The sequence below is a fragment of the Lactuca serriola genome, chromosome 8, assembly GCF_051521515.1.
Source record: "Lactuca serriola cultivar US96UC23 chromosome 8, Lser_US96UC23_V15, whole genome shotgun sequence".
Taxonomy (NCBI): domain Eukaryota; kingdom Viridiplantae; phylum Streptophyta; class Magnoliopsida; order Asterales; family Asteraceae; genus Lactuca; species Lactuca serriola.
In genome coordinates, this window is record NC_136415.1 from 200,364,588 (window position 1) to 200,383,273 (window position 18,686).

Consider the following 18,686-nt stretch of genomic DNA (forward strand, 5'->3'; position numbering starts at 1 on the left):
TAAAACATGGACACTTGTTCCAAGACTGAAAGGCTTAAATGTGGTTGGCTCCAAATGGGTATTTCGAACCAAATTTCATTCTAATGGATATCTTGATTGTCATAAGGCTAGACTTGTGGTAAAGGGTTTTACTCAGGTACCTGGATTTGACTTTTCTCATACTTTTAGTCCCGTGATCAAGCTACTACGGTTCGGGTCGTTATACCTTTTGCAGTTACAAATCATTGGGTTCTTCATCAACTAGATGTGAAGAATGTTTTCTTAAATGTCTATTTATCCGAAACCGTCTTCATGGAACAATCACCTAGTTTTGTTGATCCACGACATCTAGATTATGTATGACCTAAAACAAGCTCCAAGAGCTTGGTTTCAACGCCTAAGCTCGTTTTTGCTCAAGCAAGGTTTTCAATCTGGTCAAGTCGACACCTCTTTGTTTGTTTCTCAACAAGGATCTTGTCTTTTATATCTTCTCGTCTATGTTGACGACATCATTCTTACTAGGAGTAACGAGACTTCTATTTCTCATTTCATTAAAAGGCTACATCGGGAGTTTGCAATCAAAGACCTTGGCAAGCTAAACTACTTTTTGGGTCTTGAAGTCACCTATAATTCTAATGGATTGTTTCTAAATCAATCTAAATATGCTCATGACGTTCTTACCCTTGCCACACTCCTTGATGCTAAGTCTGTAGCTACTCGTCTTGCTATACATGATTTTTTTGAGCACCAGCACACCTTATGCAGATCCTACGCATTATCAATCCTTAATTGGTGCACTAAAGTACCTTACCATCACTCGACCAAATTTATCCTATGATGTAAACCAAGCTAGCCATTTCCTTCATGCTCCAACAGTTGATCATTTTCAGTTTCAGATGGGTCAAAGGCAGCAAGGTCGGCCCATTGGTTAGATATCCTGATATGTTGAGTATGGAATAGATATGTATGATTATGCTAGTATGGTAGATCTGTAGGACTACCTATGTTTCTGTTTGCATGATTATCTGTATATGTTGGTTATATGTCAGTATATTGTGTTGGGTTGAGGTTGTACTGCTTCGTGATACGAGTTATGGACTGGTTGGTATGGCAGACTCGTACTGAGTGCTTGAGGGTGTTGGAGCAATCCAGATATGAGTTAAGGGTCGGGTAGGGCATGTCATACTCATACTTAGGGCTAGGGATGTCAACGGGACCAAACGGGGGCAGAAATAGCTGCCCCCGCTCCCGCCCCCGAAATCAATTGTCACCCCCGCTCCCGGTCCCGCCCCCAGCTCCCCCGTTTACATAGCCCCCAGTCCCGCCCCCGGTTATCTCCATCGCCCCCGGTCCCGCCCCGGTTCCCCCGGTTCCCCTGATTTATAGAATTCTTAATTCTCTACGGCGTCTAGACGATAAAAAAATTTCAGGAACAAGCAAATCAGAATTCTTTTTGTCTATATTTTTAGCAACATTTTCTTGTTTTGGCTTAAAATTCGGTTTTTTTTTGCTAAACAACTACTTTGGTTTAGGCTAAAAAGCCTATTTTTAATAACTTTAAAAGTTTAAAACATAATCTTTTAGAAACTAAAAAATTAAAAATCCAACATTACAAAACGACAATTCCAACAATCCTAAAAATATAAAATATGACAAATCCAATATTACAAATATAAAATACTTACATATCCAAAAATATATGATCAAATTCACTACCGCTTCAATATCCATTAATTGGAAACGGGAAAGTGAAACATAACCTAAACCTAAAATTAGAAAATCTATTTTGTATATGTATTTTATATTAAATATATATTTTTTACATAAATGTACAGCCGGGACCCCCGCGGGAGTACGGGACGGAAATACCAACTCTCGACCCCGGTCCCGAAAATAAGCAGGGTTTAATTCTACCCCCGCTCCCGCTCTTGGTTTTTTAAAAAATTTAGTCCCGTACGGGATCGGGGTCCCACGGAGGTTTTTGACATCCTTACTGAGGGCTAAGTAGCATTCCAGATACGAGTTGTGGACTGGTTGGTATGCCAGACGTGTACTAAGGGTTGAACATCGGTATTCTAGTACGATGACTGATTGAGTTGGGAGCAAGCCAAACATAAGTTGTGGGCCCCGGGGGCAAGTCAGACTTATGATGTGGGCTCAAGACTAGGTCAGATATGAGTTATGGGCCTGATAGGCAAGCCAGACTCATAATGTGAGCACAAGGGTAATCCAGTCTTTTAGCTGTGGACCTAATACATGTTATTTATGTGCTACCTGTTTGTTTGTGTGGTGGTATTTTGGAGAAAGTCACTAAGCTTCGTGTTTACAATTTGTTTATGATTTCAGGTTCTTCATATGATTTGTGGCAATGCGAAGGCATGACCGTACACATCCTCGGTTTTAAAACGAATTGGATCTTAAGAGACTCTGATTTTAAATCATGCTTTAGAGACAATGTTTTGTTAAACACTTTTGTTAATAAATGGATTGTTTTGAAAGGTTTAAATTTGTTGAAATTTTTGTGATGTTACAAATGTACTTCAAAAAATCTATCAAATAGCCTCAACCAAACACAAAGCAATTTTCATTGCTATAATCTTGTTGATTTTTCAAAAATACAATGTTCTAATATAAAAAGAACCAAGTAAAATATTGTAACCGAATACATTTTCCAAAGTAAAATGCTTAAATAAGAAACAAACAGTATTAAAATTCATCATCATCTTCCTCGGCTATACATTGTGCAAGTTCTTGCTCTTGTTGTTGTCTCTCCCTCCTCTTCTCCGCACTTTCCTTCTCCTTATGCGAATTAGGCGGAAACCGAAGGGCACGTACAGCCTCATTATGCATATTCAAACAAAAAGCAATTCTAGAATTAAAAGCCATCTGAGGTTCATTGGTCGAGTAAATATCACCCGTTTCCTTAGAAACCATCCACCCGTTTGCATGATCCAACGTGGCATCAATGGCACCATCACGGATCGCTTTTGACACGATGCTCTCAGCATCTGCAATTGGGTTTGGGGAGTCCAAACGGAGCTTCGTTGCCACGTCAGCAAGGGAGATACGCGAGTATGAGATGCTGATGTTGCGGAGCCCGGTTCGTATGACGTTGTGGCGGAGTCTCACGATTAAGTTGTTGGTTCGGTCAGAGGTGAAAGTTGTTGAGAATTTCTCAGCCACAGTTTTGAAGAGATCCAGATCTCCAATTCTAACTGCCTACAGGTTTACAGGCAAAGTCAAAGTCAAATGTTAGAATTGAGTTTGTTAGTTACAACTGAACTGGGTTTGTTAGGATGTGAAGTCGGAATTGAGTTGGTTACAACTTAAAATTCAGTTGGAGTTGGTTATGAAGTCGAAGGGCATTCTTTTGTACCATTTTATCTAATTAGACATTGAACTGCTATTTTTTATGGTTATAATAATAACTAGTGGGGATGGCTCACACGTTGTGGTGGGTTTATATTAATCCTATATTTTCAACACCATTTCCATAATGTTGTCTTACACAGGGACTTTCTGTAATATCGTTAGTACAAAGGGACCATTTCTGTAAATTCACTATTACATAGGGACCATTTCTATAGTTTTGTCTTGCAAAGGGAAAAAAATAACAGTAGTTTTATTTTAGGGTTAATCTCAAAAAAGGCCTTATATTTTGTGTTTTTTCCGGATTAAATCTCAAAAAAAAATTTGCCTGAAAAAGACCTTGTATTTTTTCATTTTTTCCGAAAAAGCCCTCAACCTTGCATTTTCTTCCAAAAAAAACCCTCAGCCTTCTAAATGCTTCCAAATAAACCCTCAACTTTTTTAGTTTTTCTCAAAAAAACCCTCACATTATACATTTTTTTTTGGCAAAAAATGACTAAAAGAGCCAGATCGGAAAAAATGAAAAAATACAAGGTCTTTTTCAGGCAAAAAATAAATTTGAGGTTTAATCCGGAAAAAACACAAAATATAAGGTCTTTTTTGAGATTAACCCTTTATTTTACACATGGACCATTTCTCTAATTTCACGGACCATTTCTTCTTTAATTTCAAACTTTTTTGAGCACTATTACATTGTTTTTCTAACACAGGGAGTATTTCTGTAACTTTTTCATACTTAAGGACCATTTTATAATTTTTTTACACAGGGACCATTTGTGTAAAAAAACTACAGGGACCAAAATCGTAAATCATGCAAATTAAAAACGACAGGGACCAAAACTGTCATTTAGGCATTTCCTGCAACTTAAGAGGCATATATACTAATAGTGAACTTACATTTGTGAGGTCAAAGTAAGGCCTCAATGCTTTCTCCATGCCTTTTTGCATAAACACAGTTCGTTCAGGGATCTCTCCAAGAAGTAGACGAACAATGATGGCCCACTTGTTGCATTGGACCCGGAAACCAAGGGCAGCTACAGGGGCTTTTCGGGCAGCTTGGAGAAGAGATTCTTTTGCATCTGTGTATTCTAACTGAATCGTTCTGATTTTACCCAGGTAAAAAAGGTAACGACAAAACTGTAAAAAAAAAAAAAAATTAGGAAACAGTTAAAAAAAAACATAGCTAAAAAAAAGAGCATCTGAGGTTGTGGAAAATGAAAATTGTTGGAAATTTGAAAAAGAAAGAAACTAAGAAATTTATGGCCCCTGAAATGAGTAGCATCCTACCAGTTTTGTAAAAACAAATTGATGAATGAAGAAATGAAGAAATTAATTACCTGCTGATTTGAATGAGCTTCAAAACGTGGTGCCTTTGATCTCAGCTTCTCAGCTTGATCATATAAATTGTAGTGGAGATAATTGCGAAGTAGCAGGTTCAAAAGTGTTTCCTGCACATCACACATTTCAAATTTCATAAAATCACCCGCAATAATGATCATACTAATAGTTATCATGATGATAAGAATAATAATCATTATAACAATAATGATGATGATGATGATGATGATAACTACCCCAATCAAAAAAAAAATTAAGAAACAAACCTGCCCCAACTCATCATGACGCAATGTTGCAACCCGGTGCAAAGCAAGAAGATTACTGCATGTATATATCATGATCTTATTCAGAAGAGATAATGGATAAAGAATAATTCATCACAAACTAGTTGATACTGATTCATTTTTTTTCCAATTAGTTTTTTGTCTAAATAAAGTGGTATCTGGATAGACAATATGACAGTTAAAAAAGATTTGAGAAAAGGACAGCATATTTGGGGAAAAATGTAAAAAGTTAGGACTTAAATGAGGAAAGCATCTTTTTTCCTTAACTTTCTTTATTAAGTCCTTTCCGCATTAAGTCAAATAAGTTTTACCATATTAAGTTTTGTCCCCATTAAGTCAAATAAACTGGATTTTTTCCTTCATCCAAAGAATAAACAATCAACAATAACTTAAATATATGTAGAAACAAAAAAAACTTTTTTTCACCCACCCACGAATTTCAGAGAGACTTTCAGTAAGTTCATAGCTAAGAGAGTAGTAGAAGTAGAGTCTGGATGCCAGAACATCAACTGTTCTTCTGTTCAAGTTTTTCAAACGGGCAATGCTTGCTGATGAACAAGACTTAGCCTGAATAAGAGATAAAATAAATAAATAATTAAAAAGGTGAGATGATGCAACATAAAGTAATCTAACCAATCATGTTCACCTCATTGTATTTTTTCTGATCGATCAAGAATATCAGAACAAGCAAGTAGCAGTAGATCTCAATCTCATGAGAGTGCTTTACAGTAGCTTGAGTTCCAGATGATGCAGTGTCAACTTCCATATCATGTTCATCCTCCTTTACAAAACATAAAAACATGTAAAGCAACTACTTAACCTAAGATTCAAGATACTAGATTCTCCTTTGTCCTTATACTAAACTTAGAAAGTATTTGTTCGTATTCAACTTAAAGGCTACTTGAGGCTTCATTTCCATTGAAAAATGTTATCAACAAATGAAGTGGGAAAGCTATCTGTTCAGCTGTATAATGTTTGAATATGCCTATATTCTACATATAGACAATCATCTTGCTCTTTCCATATCTGCTACTTCATTAACGCAAGAATATATGGCTAAACTGATTGAAATTTGGTGGAAATTAAGATATATAAAACCCAAAAATAACCTACCTTTGGAAGATATGAAACCAAACGAGAGTGTGCTTCGGATCCAGATGCAAGAGTAAAACTAAGAAACGATGAAATCACAGAAGCATTTAACTTCCTCCTCAACGCAATTGTGAGCCTAATAGCTCTCAAAATGCGACGAACTTCACGAGAATAAGCTCCCGTCTCGATCAGTGCCGCAATTTCTTTCAAATCTGAGAGCCAATTTCACGTGATTAACATATTGGAATTCTCAATTCGAAACAATATCTAATAAATAAAGTTGCGTTCGTTCCTAGAGCGTATAAACGTTTTTTTTAATCAATCGATCGATAACACATAATCGAAATCAAATTCATCAATAAATAAACAATATGATCAATCAATCATAGAGATCAAATTTAGATAGATTCGTACACTGTAAAACGGAAGGAGCAGTAGATGAAACCGAGTTAGAAGGAGCTGCTGGAACCTGTTGTTCTTTCATTTCAACATCTTGCGTCATTTTTCCTGTAAAATTGCAGTCGAATCACACCATACAGAATCGATAATCACAAATAAACGAATTTTTGGTGCTCAATCGTAAATCTAAATTTACCAGAGGAGGAAAATCGATTGCAATGCTTGATTTGAAACCTGGGATTAGATCAATCGACCGATTAGCAGTCTAGCAAGGGATATAGTAAAGCTTCTTTAGGCCCAAGTTAAGTATTTAGTTCTATTTTTTTTTTAAATGAGTTTTGTTCCATTTTTTTAAAAAAAAAAATGGTTTTTGTTCCATTTAAAAAAATGGTTTTTTTTACGGAAAATAATTCAACACGGTAATATATTTTTTTGTTTGTTAGTAACTGAAAAAAAAAATCCATATTTAACTATTTATCTTTTTTTTTCACACATCCAGTCTTTATAACCAACTATGTCAGGTTAAGCTGGAAAAAATAACTTAATATGGTAATATATTTTTTAGTTTGTACACATTTAATCATTAATGTCATTGTACACATATAGTCTTTATAACTAGTTTCTTCAAATTTTGTTCATTGCCTTTTATATAGGACAATCATTAACAAGATGTTTTCATATATTGTTTGTCTCTCACTTATATCAGTAACATAATTCATAAATCGGTCAAATAATGTTGGGTCCTAGTTTCTCTAAGTAGAAGATGTCCTCGACTTCAATTTCATTTGTCTCCATAGACAACAAGATTCATTTGTGATTGTTTCCTCCGATTCGAATTTACATTTCCAAAACAAAAGAAAATACTGATAAAAAATTTAGTCTTTCCTGATATATACGTTGTATGACTAACAAAATGAAAAATATATTATTCTATTAAGTCATTTTCCTTTTCTTACGGCCAAAATCATTTCCAATGGACATGTAAAACATAAATACCGATAAGCACAGAGATTCAATAGTCCAGTGAATTTCTATATTCAACATTAATTTGGCTTCATATACGTTAATAATATAATAATAGTTAACATGGTTAAATAAATCTTAAAATGAAAGGAATATATTATTTATTATTAAAATGTTTTTTTAGTGTGTGATCGGAATAAGAACTACATCTAGTGTTAGAAAATTCATTATTATAGTGGTTTGAGTATATTGTGATTGGAATTGGTCTAAAGAACAAATATTTTGTAAATATACGAGAGTTGTAAGTAGGGGTCCAGACGAGCCTATTTGAGCCCGAGTCTAACCAGGCTCGCCTCGAGCTCGTTTATGTTATATGGGGCTTAAGCTCGAGCTTAGATCAATTCGAGCGTTATTATACTAAGTCCAATTCGAGCTCGTAAGGAATTATACAAGGTTGGCTCGAGCTCGAGCTCAACTCGTGTTTTGTCTAACATGCCTAAATAAGCTTAAGCTTGATTCGAACTTGTTAAGAAGCTTCTTTACTATCCTAAATCCTTAATTCCCCAAATATGTTTTTTATTTTAACCTATAAAATAATAATAAATTATATTATATATAGGCTCGTTTAGGCTCGCGAGCCTAATCAATCTTAGTGACATCTAGGGGCAGACATAGGATTATGTAGTAGTTGTTGTTAGTGGCATATTTTTTTACGTAGTGGCACAATAGTTGGAAAAAACAAAAAATTCAAAAAATTTTATACTACGTCCAAAAGAACAGGGGTCATCAGTGCCACTATGATGCGTGGAAACGCCCTTGGACATAGGCTCGAGCTCGAGCTTGTTTAATAAACGAGCTTAATATTATGCTCGAGCTCGGCTCGGACTCATTTAAAATCGGTTTCGAGTCAAACTTTTAACGAGTCAGTCCCGAATAGTTAATGAGTAGTTTGACTCTTTTACACCCCTAGTCGTAGTTCACGCTTTGTACCAAGAGTTTAATCAGTCTATTTGTGATATACTATGTATTTTTAAGTTTAAGTTTTACACTTTGTCATATATCTTTTTTATGTTGGTGGAAAACACATAATGAATGCATTTGGGTTACGTTATATTAAGATAAAGAGGCCAGACAAAAATATATAACATTCATAGCTTGAACAAAAGATGTAAAAAGTAGTAAAAAATAGTTTTATAAAATCAAATTCTTAAAAAATAAAATTTTATAAGAAGATTCACTCAAAAAAACAAAGGAAATTTACGTTTAAAACAAAGTGAAAGTTGAACCTATGTGAAAACAAAATGGGGAAAATTTGTAGAAACTACTTGTACAAAATTTTGAGAAAAAAAAAATTCCAACATTGAAAGTTTGTTTAGATTTGTTAAACACCCATTAAATTTTACTATAACTTGATGTGTCCTTATCAATAGGACCAACATTTTGGTAAATTTAATATAGTTGATTTTGTCAAACACCCATTGAAAGTTTGTTTAGATTTGTTAAAACACCCATTAAACTCACATGAGCCGTTCAAAAACTATTGCGTAAGCTTTGGGGGTAAGATTTTGATGTAAGCCTAATAGTCTCAGTTATTACTTGATCTTTTGAGGGTGGCGGTAATAGAGGTGTGAGAAGGAAAACACCATTGTATTTGTGCCCAGTAAGAGGCACAAGGTCTCACTTAACCAAATTTGGAGTGACCTTTAGTGCAACAAAATACAATCATAGGGCTGAGACTGAAAAAAAAAAAAAAAATTGGACTTTTAGTGCAATAATGTTGCAACACATGATGACCACCCATACGGCCATACCAAAGTAACAAACACATGACCATTTCTGTAATTTACTCTAAAAGTTAATAGTATACAATCACATTAAACAATTTGATTTAATTATATAGTTAAAATATATTGATTAAAGATTGTAGATGTTTAGTAATGTTAAATTAGTTATTTTACTATTAAATTAAAATAATATATTACACGCCGATTCAGTTCAACATCGTACCATAATTTGCAATAAAATTGTTATCACAACAAAACTTGTTTTTTGAAAGTAAACATACCTCGTGATACGCCACAAGCACTACCATGTAACTCAAGCACCAAACATGGTTTCTTGTAAAACCAAAAAGTGAACTTTTTTTTTGGGGAAAAAGGGAACCCCCTTGGCAAAATAAGGATTTTAACCATTTCATTTGCACCAATTCACAAATTCCTCTAGTATTCAGTGAAAGGACGTTCTTTTCTTTTAAACAAAGGAACTACACACACCATCAATAACTACATCTAACTCACGTTCATATCAAAAACCGCATAATGTTTTCTTTAATTCATTTGCCGAAGACCCAACTGTAAAAACGACCCCTCTCCTTTACATCTTGCTAAAAGGCTACAACAAAATAATTTCAACACCAAATCCTCACATACTAGTGATTAGTTATGGAAACGTTTTCAACACCATAAACTTTTAAATATCTCGACATATTCAACATAAAACTATGAGTTTAATAACTTAATTATCAAAAATAAAAAAACGAGAAATGTATAAAGTGCATTAAGAATCATACTACATGAATAATAGAATATTATACATCAAAGTTTTTCCTTAAAATGATAAAAGAAAAAACACAAATGCCTGCAATTGCTCAAAATACCAAACAATGTTCTTGTACACACTTTAGAAACCACATCTAAATTACAACGAAAAACAGCTTTAAAATTTTTCAATCACCTAGATGCTGTCCGGAAATTTGGCCTCATAGTTTTGTGGCACCTTTATCAAAGATTATAAACATTTGGTTAGTAATGGGCTTTAATACCCATAATAGAAACACACTTATAATTTTATCTATAATAGCAACGAACTTGCATTTCATTAATGATAATAGCAAATATATAACCTGAAACTTGTAAAATACTTGGTGTTTCTGTTTCATGTCACAATTATATTATTATACTTGATATAAATGTATCAATTTTGTTGCTAATATGTGTAAAAAAAACAAAACTAAGTTATGTGTACAAGGTACATTATTGAGCCAAATTGGTTGAAATGTTTTTGACAAGTTGAATAGATTGGATAAAAAAAAAGTGTAGCTTGTTTGTATAAATAAGTATGTTATGTTTTTCTTTATTTTTGTATTTAGCAGTAATATCAAAAGCAGGAAAATGGGAAAATGTTTTTTTAAGTGTTGAAAAGAAGTATAATATGGTTTAATCATTACAAAAAAAAACTTGAGAGGTTAAAAATCAAGAAAAGTACATATAATATAAATATTATAGGTGTGTTTTTTTCTGTATTTTAGCCTTGATTGAAAAAAAAAAAAAAAAAAAAAAAAGGAGAGTGATAAGTGGAGAAAATGAAATACCATAAAGGTAGCAGTGATCATCTTTCCAGCAAACCATCTTCCATGAAGAGCTTGCTGAGCAGCTACAGCAGATTGACTATTCTCAAAACGTAAATACACAAATCCAGCACTCTCCCTGTTCATGTTCATCAATAACACCAATCGAAGTATTATATGATGATGATGATGATGATAAGAAAACACAATCATCTTCAGTTTTATTAGGCATGCATGATAAAAAGAAGGGTTAAATGCAAGAAATAGCAATGTACTTTCATTGGTTTGTTATAGCAAAGTCATCTTAATACAATGCTATGAATAGGTAGATTTTGCAAACTATATGATACAGATTCAAAATTGTTGGGCTTTGATATAAATAAACTAGGAATATTACATGCGCATTCTAGAAGGGGCAGAAGGGCAAAAATGGAAAGTGGCTTGAAAGTTAGTTAGAGAGAGAGAGAGAGAGAGAGAGAGAGAGAGTAGAATAAAGAGGGAAGAGTAACTTCATTTTGGGGATGTCGATTAGTATTGTTCAATGTTCTTGGCTTTAGCATTTAGCTAGTGAGAGAGGGAGATTCCCTGGGATTGTTTGAGGGTCTTGCTTCATTCAATATAGTTTGTAATTCATTTCATTAGAATATTAGATTTAATGATATCATCTTCTTCTTCTCTGATTCTTCCTGTTTCTCTTTAGTTTCATTATCTATTGATTTCTGTTTCTCATCACTATAATATCCTAACAAGAAATAAATTGAAAGTAGAATGCTATAACTGAGTAGAAATGCCTTAAGACAAAAAAAAATAGTGAAAGTACATTGCTATTTGTTGCATTTAGCAGTAAAGACTAACAAGAAACTTACTTCTCGACATAAATATGTCTTAGCTTTCCGTATTTTGCGCATTCAGATTGAACGTCATCCTTGATATCAAGATCAAAATCTGGCTCATCCTGAAAATAAACAGAAAACCATTAAATTTTTATCATTATATATTAATATAATATTATATAAAAGTATATATATTATGGTTAAAATTAAAATACCTCTAACTCAGGATCAAACATGTTTTTCAGCAACAGACATTCACTGGGGATACCAATGCTCTCTATGGGTGGAACAGGAACAGGTGGGAGTGGGAGTTGGAGTGGCACAGCACCAGGCATCGATGCAAGCCCAGAAAAAGGAACGCCAGCTGGCGCTAGGCCTGTGCTATTATTGGCCGGGATGCCAAGTGCACTGTACATATACATAAGTGTTAAGTGAAAGAAATAGCAATGTACTTCGAAAATCTACATAATAAAAGTGAAGTGTTATAATTAGGTAGATTTTTCAAGATGCTCAAAAAAGCAAAAGTACAATGTTGTAATAGAAATAAACAGATAAAAAAAGTACATTGCCATTTTCATTGCTATATAGGGTAGATTTTGTAGAGGTAAAATGTTCCAATAAGAAAACTAAATGACACTACATTGCTATAATTAATTAGATTTTACAAAGTACTGTCGTAATGGAAGTAGCATGTTATAACACACAAATAAGTGAAAGTAATTTGTTATTTTTTGCAATTATCCTTGATATATAACATAAAGTTATGATGGAAAGTGTATTGCACCTTGTTGTGTTTCCACTACGATCCAACTTCTGCATGAGAAGTGCTCGAGAACGTGCATTCAAAGACTGAAAATAAACGGATACAAGTTGAAAAGATAAAAAGGACCTGATAATCATATTTAAAAACCATATGAGAAAATAAAAACTGTGTGAAAATCCATGATATAAACAATTTCTTTATTAATAAAAAATGTACGTTTATAAATTCCAACAAGGCAAAGAAGGGGTGCTAATACTAACCAGGCCACCTCCTTCGTCATCATCAAAATCACCAGGATTTACACCCATTTCTTGCATTCCAGATTGATCAGTAATGGCAGACACCTGTAAATTAGTAGATTATTAATACTGTTTGAAACAATTTTAGAGAAAATGACAGCAGATTTGGCGAAATGTAAAGAAAAAAATTATTCAAGGCAAACTTGTAAAAAGTTGGCACGTTTTCTGCAAAGGTGTTCATTCTGCATCATGTCAAAAAGAAACATCTACATATAGCTTACATGATTAAGTGCATGCTTCTTTTTGACTTGATAGACTTAATATTTATTTTTTAACTTATTAAATAGTGTGTCAAATTTAAATTGTTATTGATATTGTGTCCAACTTAAGTTACTAATCATGTTGTGATAATAAATAATTGTAACTGTATATCATTATTTACATCAAATAACCAGCCATTTACAATTTCAGTTTGTAAAAGTTCTTGATTAAACAGTCGGTTCTTGTTCAGCATCACTTCCAAACAGAAAGGGTAAAATGGTCATTCACTAACATCCAGACAATTAATCTTAACACAGTCATATGAGAAATTTGTACCTTCATCATTCGACCTGCAATCTCCAATTGACCATTTAAACTCTGTGCAGCTCTAGCATCTTCAAGACGTGCAAACTGAACAGCAACACAAAATATAAGTCATGTTCTTATTAACCCTTTCAATCAATATATTAAAAAAAAAAAAAAAAAAAAAAAAAAAAAAAAAAACACACACACACACACACAGCATCTAAAATCTATATATATATATGGTTAAAGTAAACTCACCTGAATAAAACCAAAACCTTTACAATTTCCAGTCTCATCAGTAGGCAATTGCACCAGCTCTACAACACCAAATGATTCAAATACCTGACAAGAAAACAAAGTCAGATCATCAACATATTTAATTAATAAAAAAAAAAACATTTTAGTATTTTACATCTTGTGATATCTGGAATTTCTAAAAAAAAAAAAAAGATGGAGATACCTGGCGAAGTTGATCTTCTTTCATGTTGTAATGAAGATTGCCAACATATAACTTTCTAGCCCCCCCTGCGTATGCTGCACCGCCTGCAACCCCAGCAGCTGTTGCAGTGGACTGCACAAGATTCTTTTCAGCTTCTGATGGTTTGACCATGACGGGTTGACCAAGAAGAGGTTGACCAGATAGTGCTATTGCCATAGGGACAGACATTGCATCATAAAACTCAATGTACCTGAAAATGTAAAGAGTAGAATATAACGTTTCATGAAAGAATTGAGAAACTGGACAAAGGGTATTATTGTAATTTGTAAAGCAGAAAACCATACCCAACCCCTTTTGAGCGCCTTGAGTTTCGGTCCATAATAAGACGTACATCTCGAACCTGAAATCACAAATTATCGTATTACAGTTATTGCGTTTTTGAAATTTTCACATTTAGACATTGTGTTTTGAAATTTTTATATGCTTTTTTATTCTTATTAGGGCATTATACTTTGACAAATCTAACCAATTATAGCAGTGAATATAGCTTTGTATTAAACTGACATTGCTATAATGGGGTAGTTACTTTTTTCAAAATACAATATTGTGATAGGATGGAATGAATTAAAGTACTTTGCTATTTCTTGCAATTTAATTTAATATAAAAGAAAACCAAGTATCAAAAAAAGGAAGAGAAGAGGTTCCAGAATTGACCTTGCCAGCCCTTGAGAAGAACTCATAAACATCTCTTTCATCAGCCTTGAGAGATATCTGTAATTTTATTGGGAATGTGAAATGAACCACATAAGAGTTGATGTTAGGGGGCAAAACAGTCATTTAATAAGATCAAAATGAGTCATGTTATATTACCTGATATGCAAAGACAGTGCGCTGATCTCTTTCAGGATCAACCTCCGGCTCGACTGCTCCTTCCTTTTTGTCTTTATATCGCCTGAAAAACAACATTTCAAATTCATCCTTAATTCATTATTTGCAAGCATTTATAATGCAAGAACTATTCTTCAATTTGTGTAAACCACATATTAAGTTCTTTGTTTGCATATTCAAAAGCGACCTGGAGAAGAAAGTAATAGTTAAACGCAACAGAATAGGCATACACCACTATGTAACTCAATTCGATTTTGAGGTGACAATAAAAGATAGGTTTTGTACCTTTTCTAATGAACCTAAGCTTACTTGATTGAACATCAGTGGATATAAGGGTGACATGATAATATTAGTGTTTGAACCTGCTAACAGCTTTCATTTCATGATTAGACATTTCCAAAGGGCAGCAAGAGACTTGCATCACACAGTAATACAAATAATATAAAACTAAAGCCACAAAGGGTATCCTAATCTCCATACAACAGCAATCAAAGAACAACTGGTATGAAGTATATCATGATTTGAAGCCCAAATGGAGATACATGAAATTTTTTAAGCATAAAATAACACCTTCATAACTTACAAGAATAAAGCAACAATAGTGTTTGGGATCTATGGTGTTGATAACCATTTGGTTCATAGAATCTACTTGGAAGGAATGGAATATGTCAAAGGAATTAGAATCTAAAAGAATTGGAATTCATCAAGTGGTTGGTTGGATGAAAATGGAATGGAATTCAATCACAATCCTTTGTTATTTTCTTTTTAATTTGTAAATCAATCAAGGAAACTGGAATGTAAATTATGTTAAAGGAAGAATGTGTTTGCATTTTGATGGGTTTGTGAGGAAAATTTGGTTTTGGTCATTTAATGAAAAATAAAATAGAACTCAATCCCTACCAACCACCCCAAGAAATGACAACACCTCTCAAACTTGGACTTGTGAAGAAATATCCTGGAATATAACTCCCTTGGTTTAGCAAACAAAAAAACCCACAATGGAATTCAAGATTCCAATTCCTTCAGTTTCCCATTGAATCTATGAACCAAACACACCCTAAACTACTAATAGACTTGTGTTGCTAAATACTATAACTGTAACTCACTTTATTTATGTGATTCTAGGACGGGAAATATAGGATTAAATAACCAAATCTATAGCACCTATGATTCGTTCACATATATAAAAACAAATTGTTAAAGAAAACAATGGAATGGGGAAAAAAGAAAAAAAGAGGAAAACAAATCTTTCATGGTCCTGACAACATGGACAATCAGTAACAAAATGCACAGGCAAGTCAAGGCAAAACTTAGATAAAGAAAGATGAAGTGGCACATGAGCTATTGGTGGTATTAGACCTGAAATGTAATAATAATAATTATATGTAGTATATATATAACACATGGCAATATAATATCCTGCAAAAAAAACGGCTCTTGTAGACAAGTGAACTGATATCCAAAAGCAAAGCCTCTGTAAAGCAAATCCCACTACTCCCATAACAGCATTTCTGCAACAGAACAGATACGAATAAGATGATGCTACTGGAAAGGTGGAGGATAATGAAAATCATAACATGACATCATCATCACCCTGCCAAAAGGCCCCACCAACTTCAAAGTTCAAACCCCCAATCTTGCAATTTCAATCTTTTATACGGATTTGTAAAAGCCTAAACCCGAGTCCATGAGTCTGGCTTAGAACCCAGAATGACCATCTGAGGATTGCTCTACCACATCTGCGAGTTCCCAGAATCTAGGGTTTAATATTCTATTCTCAAAACATATGTTCAATATTCATAATCTATGTTTCCACTAGCAGAAACACACCATTAAGCAACCCACGAATGCACGTACAAGGAAATAAAGATTCCCTTCCCAAACAACAAAAGAAGCTGCAATTAAAATAGGGAGGAATATTGCTAATATTGAACTAATCATCATGTCTTGACTTAAGGAGGTTAGAAGAGATGCAAGGGTAAACAGGTAAATAGTGAAAGCAGAGATACTTGCCACAACGCATAAAGCACATACTATCAATACAAGAAGAAAGTAAAGAGAGAACAAGAACATAAAAAAAATACCTGCTTTCACGATCACGATCAGGTTCTCTAATTTCCCTTTCTTTTTCTTTTTCTTTTTCTCTTTCTTTATCTTTGACCTCTCTATCACGGCTCTTTTCCCTGTCCCTTTCACTCCCATGTCTTTCTGATCGGCTTCCACTTCGATGTGGTCTTTCATGTTCTTTCTCTTTCTCTTGATCTCTCTCTTCCCTTTCTTTCTCAGGCTCACGTCCATGCTCCCTTTTTACCCTCACTCTGTCCCTCTCCCTATCCCTGTCACCACCTCTGTCTCTTTCTCTTTCTCTTTCTCTATCTTTATCTCTACCCTTTCCATTTCTGTCCTCCCTGCTCCTATCTTTATCCCTATCTCTGTCTCGTGTTTCACGGGTACCCCTTTGTTTGTCTCTATCACTCCTATCCCCATCTTTTGGAGATGAACGATGGTGAGAAGAGCCTCTTTCTTTCTCACGTTCACGGGAATCTTCACCTGATTTTGCACGTTTTGACCTACGATCATCACTGCTTTTCTCACTTCTATGCCTAGAGCTTCGGCTTCGATCTTTATCTTCATTTTTACCACTTTCTTCACCACCATTAGCTCTTTGATCCGACTTTGGTGGTTCGGGATTTTCCACCATTTTTTCCAAGTAATCATACTCATCAAAATCCATTGTAAAGTCAGCTAATAGTTCCCAAAACTGCATGGAAAAGAAACCCATAAGGACATAGCACATTTAAGATCTTCCGATTACAAAGGGGGTTCTTAAAATTAGTATTATAAGGGGATTGTCACCTTAAGATGGTTAAAAGCAATTTCAGTAAACTAAGGTCGTTCAAGAACTTTTGTCATTACTATTTGTAGTTTCTTGTAATTGCAGTTTCTAGTAATCCATAAGTTGAATACTAAACTTTCCAGAGATAAAAACAATCGCTAATAAGAGCCTAAAAACAATCTGACAGCCTTCTTTGGACAGCTCCAACTCCATTTTTGTTAAAATTAAGTAAGCCACCATTAATTTAAGAAACTGAACTTCTAACTTCTAAGAGATTATAGCTCATCAGTTTATGTTACGCTGTTTTATCAATTTAGGCACTTACAGGTTTATGCATTAATTAAACAAATTGCTTACATGAACTGGTCCAAAAATCAGTAAAAAGTGAAACACGGAGGTATATATATGTTGTATAAATGCACTTCGTTGCATAAATTGATAAGTCACTGATTAACCCTATTCTGTTATTTGTAGTATTTATTTCAAGGGGTTAATCTAAAAATAACTGTCGCTCACAAATTAACGTTGATTCCAACTTTGAAGTCAAAAATGTTCATTTCAACCTGACACATCCAATACTATCTATTCATATTAATTCAAAACAAATTAATAACTATACAATCAAACTTCTTAGTTAGCAAAAAACAATTCTAAGCACCAGAAGCAGATATAACACAGTGTTTAATCACAAACCACATAGATACCATCACATTTCTCAGCGTTGCGAATTTCAATGCGGATAAATTCGATTTTGCTTAACCCTAAATTAAGTGAATATCTAAGAGTGGTCATAAATAAACATTGAAGCAATCAACATATGCCAAAATTAGGTCTGTGGATGGAATTTCGGTAATTTTAGGGGTACCTGAGCAACGTATTGAAGACCGCCGTGGAGAAGAGGTGACTGCGGATTGAAACCGTCTGGTTGTTGGAAAGAGTGGAAGTGTTTTCTCGAAGGCCGACACTCCTCAAAAAATCGCTGCGACTTTAACAGCATTCTCCCGTAGGTGGGCCGGTCTGAACGGTATGTAATATTAGACTGGGCCCAATTGACTCAAAATCTAGGTAAGAGTAGAGTCGACCGTAGAGGGGCAAATTGGTCTGTTTTCCGGCCCAACCATTTTTATCCAAACCGGTTCGGACCATGCTTATCTTTTTGAACATGCTGATTGGTTGAGTTCTTGAGGATAGCGTCAATGGACCAGTTACAAATACGGGTTTTATGCCCGATTTGCACCGGTCAAAAAACCTTGACACATGCAAGCCCTTATCAATAGTTATGTATATTTTCAACAACAATTTACAACTTATGTTTGACAGATATTATCAAGACACATTCCAACGAAGATAT

General features: G+C 34.1%; 2 protein-coding genes across 2 annotated transcripts; both read right to left on the reverse strand.

Moving 5' to 3' along the window:
* Positions 1-2,548: 2,548 nt before the first annotated feature.
* On the reverse strand, positions 2,549-6,786 carry LOC145066425 (putative 26S proteasome non-ATPase regulatory subunit 3). The gene is made up of 9 exons (XM_079013670.1): positions 6,658-6,786; positions 6,477-6,569; positions 6,084-6,274; positions 5,617-5,751; positions 5,401-5,537; positions 4,953-5,007; positions 4,686-4,796; positions 4,246-4,485; positions 2,549-3,198 (listed from the first exon to the last, which is right to left on the reverse strand). Exons 2-9 carry the CDS (start codon positions 6,562-6,564, stop codon positions 2,686-2,688), a joined length of 1,470 nt encoding a protein of 489 aa, XP_078869796.1. The 5' UTR covers positions 6,565-6,569; positions 6,658-6,786; the 3' UTR covers positions 2,549-2,685.
* A 3,156-nt stretch (positions 6,787-9,942) lies between these two features.
* Positions 9,943-18,355, reverse strand: LOC145069765 (Splicing factor, CC1-like protein). The gene is made up of 14 exons (XM_079016711.1): positions 18,201-18,355; positions 16,584-17,260; positions 14,482-14,563; positions 14,326-14,382; positions 13,956-14,011; positions 13,633-13,861; positions 13,431-13,514; positions 13,203-13,277; positions 12,627-12,710; positions 12,388-12,452; positions 11,819-12,011; positions 11,637-11,725; positions 10,795-10,909; positions 9,943-10,199 (listed from the first exon to the last, which is right to left on the reverse strand). Exons 1-14 carry the CDS (start codon positions 18,330-18,332, stop codon positions 10,158-10,160), a joined length of 1,980 nt encoding a protein of 659 aa, XP_078872837.1. The 5' UTR covers positions 18,333-18,355; the 3' UTR covers positions 9,943-10,157.
* Positions 18,356-18,686: the final 331 nt, after the last annotated feature.

Excerpts from the sequence above, each read along its gene's own strand:
- LOC145069765 (XM_079016711.1), bottom strand. The coding sequence starts at position 18,332 with ATGCTGTTAAAGTCGCAGCGATTTTTTGAGGAGTGTCGGCCTTCGAGA. Across the intron at positions 12,453-12,626 it reads ATGACGAAGGAGGTGGCCTG|TCTTTGAATGCACGTTCTCG; the intron begins GTTAGTATTAGC and ends GTTTATTTTCAG. Across the intron at positions 12,012-12,387 it reads CGTAGTGGAAACACAACAAG|TGCACTTGGCATCCCGGCCA; the intron begins GTGCAATACACT and ends GTATATGTACAG.
- LOC145066425 (XM_079013670.1), bottom strand. The coding sequence starts at position 6,564 with ATGACGCAAGATGTTGAAATGAAAGAACAACAGGTTCCAGCAGCTCCT. Across the intron at positions 6,275-6,476 it reads TGCTCCTTCCGTTTTACAGT|ATTTGAAAGAAATTGCGGCA; the intron begins GTACGAATCTAT and ends ATTGGCTCTCAG. Across the intron at positions 4,486-4,685 it reads AAGCTCATTCAAATCAGCAG|TTTTGTCGTTACCTTTTTTA; the intron begins GTAATTAATTTC and ends TTTTTTTTACAG.